General features: G+C 39.3%; 1 protein-coding gene across 1 annotated transcript; it reads left to right on the top strand.

Moving 5' to 3' along the window:
- Window positions 1-277: 277 nt before the first annotated feature.
- Window positions 278-3,544, top strand: LOC148545619 (uncharacterized). Its single transcript, XM_088499076.1, has 4 exons — window positions 278-623; window positions 738-1,952; window positions 2,160-2,260; window positions 2,888-3,544. Exons 1-4 carry the CDS (start codon window positions 278-280, stop codon window positions 3,542-3,544), a joined length of 2,319 nt encoding a protein of 772 aa, XP_088355202.1.
- The last annotated feature ends 3,516 nt before the right edge of the window (window positions 3,545-7,060 follow it).

Below are 7,060 nucleotides of genomic sequence, written 5' to 3'. Positions count from 1 at the left end.
AACAACTATCATCCACCCTCACCAGCTCACAACCAACCACAAATTTCACAAGACTCTCAGAGAATCTCCAACTTGGAGATATTGATGGAAAATGATGAAACAACAAGAACTTACAAACAAGAACAATGAAGCTTCCATAAGAAATATAGAAAGGCAGATTGGGTAGCTTTCCAAGCAAGCTGTGATTGAAAGGCCAACAAGCTCACTCCCAAGTGATACCATTCTAAATCCTAAAGAAGAATGCAAAGCTATACAGCTAAGGAGTAGAAAAACCTTGATGAATAACAAGAAACCAACCGAGAGAGAGAAAGCCAGCAACAAAGAAGCGACAACAAGCAAGCAAACTTTAGAGAAGCTCAAAGAGAAGGATGACCAGCCACAAAACTTAAAAAAAGGGAAGGAAGCAATAGAAGGACCATCTCAAGGACAGAAGCAAGTGGAGAAGACTTTCACACCTACCTTGCCATATCCTCAAAGGTTCAACAAGGAAACCAAGGATCAATACTTCCCCAAATTCCTTGAAGTCTTCAAGAAATTGGAGATTAATATTCCACTTGCTGAGGCATTAGAGCAGATGCCTCTATATGCAAAGTTCTTGAAAGAGCTTATCAATAAAAAGAGAAGTTGGCATGAAAAGGAAATAGTGCTTCTCACTGAAGAATGCAGTGCTGTGATTCAAAGGGGTATTCCACCAAAACTTAAAGACCCAAGGAATTTTGTAGTTTCATGTACCATAGGCAAGATGACCTTAGACAAAGCTCTCTGTGATCTTGGTGCTAGTATCAATTTGATGCCCCTATCAATGATGAGAAAGCTTGCCATAGAAGAACTCAAACCTACCAGGATGTCTTTGGTAATGGCCGACAGATCAATCAAGACACCCAATGGCATTGTGAAAAATCTATTGGTGAAGGTTGGAGAGTTTATTTTCCCTAAAGACTTTGTAATTTTGGACACAGAAGAGGACAGAAATAATTCAATCATTTTGGGAAGGCCGTTTCTAGCCACAGCAAGAGCTATTATTGATGTGGAGAAGAGAGAAATGATCTTCAGGGTGTACAATGAGCAAATGATCATCAATGTTTTCAAGGCAATGCGACATCCCCCTGAGCAAGAAGATTACATGAGAGTAGATATGATAGAAAGTTTAGTGGAAGAAATGTTAGAAGCCAATCATCATGAGCAACAAGAAGAAGAAGGGGAAGAAGATCAGGAGACAATGGAAGCACAAGTAGCTGAAATTTCCATTGAGAATGAGGTGAAACAAGACAAGAACGAAGAAGTGCCAAAACAAGACTTGAAGCCTCTCCCTATTCATCTCAAATATGCATTCCTTGGCACAGCAAATAGCTTCCTAGTGATTATCAACTCTTCCCTAACTGAAGAAGAAGAAGGAAAGCTCCTTAATGTACTAAAGGCTCACAAAGATGCATTAGGATGGACTATTGATGACTTGAAGGGTATTAGTCCTGCAGTTTGCATGCATAAGATCCTTTTGGAAGACAATTCCAAACCAGTGGTTCAACCTCAAAGGAGGCTAAATCCCATAATGAAGGAAGTTATCCAGAAGGAAGTAATGAAGTTATGGAATACAGGGATTATCTATCCTATCTCTGACAGTTCATGGATAAGCCCAGTTCAAGTGGTACCAAAGAAAGGTGGGATGACAGTTATTGTTAATGAGAAGAATGAGCTCATTCCCATAAGAACTGTGACAGGATGGAGGATGTGTATTGACTATAGGAGGCTGAATGATGCCACACGCAAAGATCACTTTCCTCTCCCTTTCATTGACCAAATGCTTGAGAGGCTAGCTGGCCATGCATACTACTGCTTCCTTGATGGGTATTCTGGCTACAATCAAATAGTAGTTGATCCCATGGATCAAGAGAAGACATCTTTCACCTGTCCCTTTGGAGTTTTCGCATACAGAAGGATGCCTTTTGGATTGTGTAATGCTCCAGCAACATTTCAAAGATGCATGCTATCAATCTTCTTATATATGGTAGAAATATTTATTGAAGTTTTCATGGATGATTTCTCTGTTTTTGGTGACACTTTTAGTACTTGCTTGCATCATCTTACCCTTGTCTTGAAACGGTGCCAAGAAACCAATTTGGTTTTAAATTGGGAAAAATGCCATTTTATGGTACCTGAAGGGATTGTTCTTGGCAACAAAGTTTCAAAAAAAGGGATAGAAGTTGACAAGGCAAAGGTAGAAATCATAGAGAAACTCCCTCCACCTACTAATGTGAAAGCGGTTAGAAGTTTCTTAGGACATGCTGGATTTTATAGAAGATTTATCAAGGATTTTTGAAAAATAGCCAAACCATTAAGCAACTTGTTGATGGTTGATAATCCTTTTATTTTTTATGAAAGCTGCCAGCATGCCTTTGACACTTTAAAAACCAAACTCACCACTGCACCAATCATCACACCCCCAGATTGGGGATCACCCTTTGAACTCATGTGTGATGCAAGTGACATTGCAATTGGTGATGTGTTGGGACAAAGGAAGGGGAACTTTCATCATGTCATCTATTATGCAAGCAAAATATTGAATGAAGCTCAAAAAAATTACACCACAACAGAGAAGGAATTATTGGCTGTGGTCTATGCATTTGATAAGTTTAGATCATACTTGATTGGATCCAAAATTGTAGTTTATACTAACCATGCTGCCCTTAAGTATTTGATGTCAAAACAAGATGCTAAACCAAGACTTATCAGATGGATATTGCTTCTACAAGAGTTTGACATTGAAATAAAGGACAGGAAGGGTAGTGAGAACCAAATTGCTGATCATCTATCAAGATTGCCACCAGAAACAATTCAAGAAGCCTCACATCTAGTGAATTAAAGCTTTCCAGATGAACACCTCTTACAGATTCAACAAGCTCCTTGGTTTGCTGACATTGCAAACTATAAGGTTGGAAGAAAGATTCCCAAGGAATTCACCAAGCAACAAGTGAAAAAGCTACTTAATGAAGCAAATAAATTCCTATGGGAAGAACCATTCTTATTCAGAAGATGTTCAGATGGGATGATAAGGAAATGTGTTCCTGAAGGTGGGATGAGAAGCATATTGTGGCACTGTCATGGTTCAACTTATGGTGGACATTTTGGGCCAGAAAGAACACCAGCCAAGGTACTTCAAAGTGGATTTTATTGGCCTACCATATTTAAGGATGCTAGAGAGTTTGTTCATCAATGCAATGAGTGCCAAAGGGGTGGAGGATTAACAAAAAGGAGTGAGATGCCTCAGAACTACATCCTGGAGGTAGAACTCTTTGATTTATGGAGCATTGATTTCATGGGCCCTTTTCCTCCTTCATACTCTTTCAAATACATACTTGTAGCAGTGGAGTATGTCTCAAAGTGGGTGGAAGCTATAGCCACAACCACGTGTGATGCACAAGTTGTCCTTCAATTCCTAAAGAAGCATATATTCACCAGGTATGGAGTACCTAAGGGTCTGGTTAGTGACGGTGGCAGTCATTTCTGCAACAAACAGATGGAGAAACTACTCCACAATATGGGGTGATGCATAAAGTAGCCACACCATATCACCCACAGACCAATGGCCAAGCAGAGCTTGCAAATAAGGAGTTGAAGATGATTTTGGAGAAGACTGTGGGAGCAACCAGGAAAGATTAGGCCAGAAAACTAGAAGATGCACTTTGGGCATATAGGACCGCATTCAAAACTCCTATTGGGAAGTCCCCTTTTCAGCTGTTATATGGCAAATCTTGTCACCTCCCTATAGAGCTTGAACATAAAGTTTTTTGGACCACTAAACTTCTCAACCTTGATTCTCAAGCAGCAGGAGAGAAGAGGCTGCTACAACTAAATGAGTTGGATGAGTTTAGGCTAGAAGCTTATGAAAATGCTAAGATATACAAGGAAAAAGCAAAGAGGTGGCATGACAAGAAGATCTCAAAGAAGGAGTTCAAACCAGGACAGCAAGTACTCTTATATAACTCCAGGCTTAAGGTTTTCCTTGGCAAGCTCAAATCCAAATGGACTGGTCCATACTTGGTGACAAAGGTTTTTCCTTATGGAAGCCTTGAATTGCTAGATGAAGTAACAAACCGTCACTTCACAGCAAATGGTCACAAGGCAAAGTGGTGCACGAATAATGAATCACACTTTTCACACTCGTACCACTAACCAGCAAGTGCACTGGGTCGTCCAAGTAATACCTTACGTGAGTAAGGGTCGAATCCCACAGAGATTGTTGGTTTGAAGCAAGCTATGGTTATCTTGCTATTCTTAGTCAGGAAGTCAGTTATATTTATCAGTTGAGTTGCGAATAAACAAGAGAGCATGGATTAAAGGTTACTTGTTATGCAGTAATGGATAATATGCTGGAGTTTTGGAGATGTTTTGTCTTCAGAATCTCTGCTTTCCTCTGTCCTCTGATTCATGCACGCACGTCCTCCTATGGCAAGCTGTGTGTAGGTGGGTCACCGTTGTCAATGGCTACCATCCATCCTTCCAGTGAAAAGGGTTCAGGTGCGCTGTCACCGCACGGCTAATCATCTGCAGGTTCTCAGGCGTACCGGAATAGGATTTACTATCCTTTTGCGTCTGTCACTACGCCCAGCACTCGCGAGTTTGAAGTTCGTCACAGCCATCCAATCCCAGAATCCTATTCGGAATACCACAGACAAGGTTTAGACTTTCCGGATTCTCATGAATGCCGCCATCAATCTAGCTTATACCACAGAGATTCTGATTAGAGAATCTAAGAGATATTCATTCAATCTGATGTAGAACGGAAGTGATTGTCAGACACACGTTCATGGATTGAGGAAGGTGATGAGTGTCACTGATCATCACCTTCTCCATAGTTAGGCGCGAATGGATATCTTAGATAGGAACACGCATGTTTGAATGGAAAACAGAAATACTTGCATTAATTCATCGAGACACAGCAGAGCTTCTCACCTCCAACAATGGAGTTTAGAGACTCATACCGACAAAGAGTACAAAATTTAGATCTAAAATGTCATGAGATTCAAAATGAATCTCTAAAAGTTGTTTAAATACTAAACTAGTAGCCTAGGTTTACAGAAAATGAGTAAACTATAATAGATAGTGCAGAAATCCACTTCTGGGGCCCACTTGGTGTGTGCTGGGGCTGAGACTAAAGCTTCTCACGTGCCTGGGGCTGTTTTGGGCGTTCAACGCCAGCTTTGGATCCTTTTCTGGCGTTGAACGCCAGTTTATGTCGTCTATCCTTGAGCAAAGTATGGACTATTATATATTGCTGGAAAGCCCTGGATGTCTACTTTCCAAATCAATTAGAATCACGCCATTTGGAGTCCTGTAGCTCCAGAAAATCTATTTTGAGTGCAGGGAGGTCAGAATCCAACAGCATCAGCAGTCCTTTTTCAGCCTGAATCAGATTTTTGCTCAGCTCCCTCAATTTTAGCCAGAAAATACTTGAAATTACAGAAAAACACACAAACTCATAGTAAAGTCCAGAAATGTGGATTTTTCCTAGAAACTAATGAAAATAAACTAAAAACCAACTAAAACATATTAAAATCTATATGAAATTAACCCCAAAAAGCGTATAAAATATCCGCTCATCACAAAGCATTACTTGGGAGGCCAATGGGACAAAGAAAAGGAGGTTCAGAACTTGAATTGAGCAAGAATGAAAGATGTCAAGCTAGTGACAATAAAGAAGCGCTTGTTGGGAGGCAAGCCAACTTAAGGTAGTTTTCCTTTCCACTTATTTCAATAAAAAGGTTAATTAGTTTTATCTGTATTTCAAGGAGCTAAGTTTGGTGTTGCACACCAAAATAATTTAAGGGAGAATGAAGGATTCTAAGTTTGGTGTTCCACCAAAAATCTCATCTTAAAACACATTCTCACCTTCTGCATAATGCTAGCTCCAAGCAATCAGATAAACCATTTAACCAATCTGCTGTTTTCTAGTCTTTAGTTCTATTTCCCTTAGCAAAGACAAAAGGATTTCACATATGGTTAACCTGATGCATAAGAAACAATAGCAAGGGACTAAGTTTGGTGTTCATACACCAAAGTAAGTTCAAAAGCCCACAATCAATTTCTACATACTAACCAATTGCTTAAGGGCTTGAGAAGCAAGCAACTTCTAAGGATTATGCAGGGAAACACTTAATCTGTGAGAGGGATCTGCATCCAAGTGATACAACAGAAGGAAAGATAGGAGACATTCCCAATAGGTTGTATTGAATACTTAATCCTTGTTGCTATAAAATGTTTTAATTTAGAGATTCCTATATGTCGTGCTAAGGTGTTCAATTAAGTAAGAATTGCTTGAATCTGCATAGTTTCTGTCATCCATCATTAACTTGAATTTTGTTTTATGTTCCTTTCTGCAATGAATAAAAGAGAAATGTTTGATTTAGAAAAGTGAATGTTCAATGTTGTAGAAATTATAATGAGCAGTCATTGGTGGTACTTGTTTGACTCAATTGTTAGCTCATAAAATAAAAAGCTGCATAATAACATGATCCTTCCTTTCAAGTGTGGGTTAGTTTGCTGCTATAATCTATCAATTAATGAAATTCCCTTGAGAATGAATCAAAACAAAAAGAAAAGAAAGAGAAAAGCCAAGAATTGGCAAAAGAACAAACAATAAGGCTAGACACCAATAGCTTGGACCCTAGGACATATGCCTGTGGTGTTTTTGTACTAGGATATGCTTGGACAAGTAGGTTCTGAGGAGTATTTTGAAACTTGGCCACTTAGATCAACTGATTTGGGATTGTCAACCAAAAGTCCACTATCAAGAGCAACCTAGCTACAAAACATTTAGTGATCCAAAGAGATGCTGGGCATCAATGTTCCTAGGAAGAAATTGTGAGCCATGTGTCTTTGGTGAAGAAATGTTGAGCAAAGTTTAGCCAAAAAGGCTGCTGCAACATTTGCCACCAAGCTTTCATTAATAAATAAGCTTTCTAAGCAAAAGAAAGAAAGAAAAAGCTAGCAAGGGATCAAGCAAAAGTAAGGCATTATAGCAGCAACTCTAATGAACCTTTAAGGAAACATTTCTTATCTGTCA

Source organism: Arachis ipaensis, chromosome B9 (genome assembly GCF_059453495.1).
Source record: "Arachis ipaensis isolate K30076 ecotype BB chromosome B9, ASM5945349v1, whole genome shotgun sequence".
Lineage (NCBI taxonomy): Eukaryota > Viridiplantae > Streptophyta > Magnoliopsida > Fabales > Fabaceae > Arachis > Arachis ipaensis.
Note: the sequence above shows the minus strand (reverse complement) of the source record. Positions and strands in the feature narration are given on the sequence as shown.

Coding starts and splice junctions, on each gene's coding strand:
- LOC148545619 (XM_088499076.1), top strand. CDS start 278: ATGAATAACAAGAAACCAACCGAGAGAGAGAAAGCCAGCAACAAAGAA. Junction 624..737: donor GCTTATCAATAAAAAGAGAA/GTTGGCATGAAA, acceptor CATGTACCATAG/GCAAGATGACCTTAGACAAA. Junction 2,261..2,887: donor CACCTACTAATGTGAAAGCG/GTTAGAAGTTTC, acceptor CACCTCTTACAG/ATTCAACAAGCTCCTTGGTT.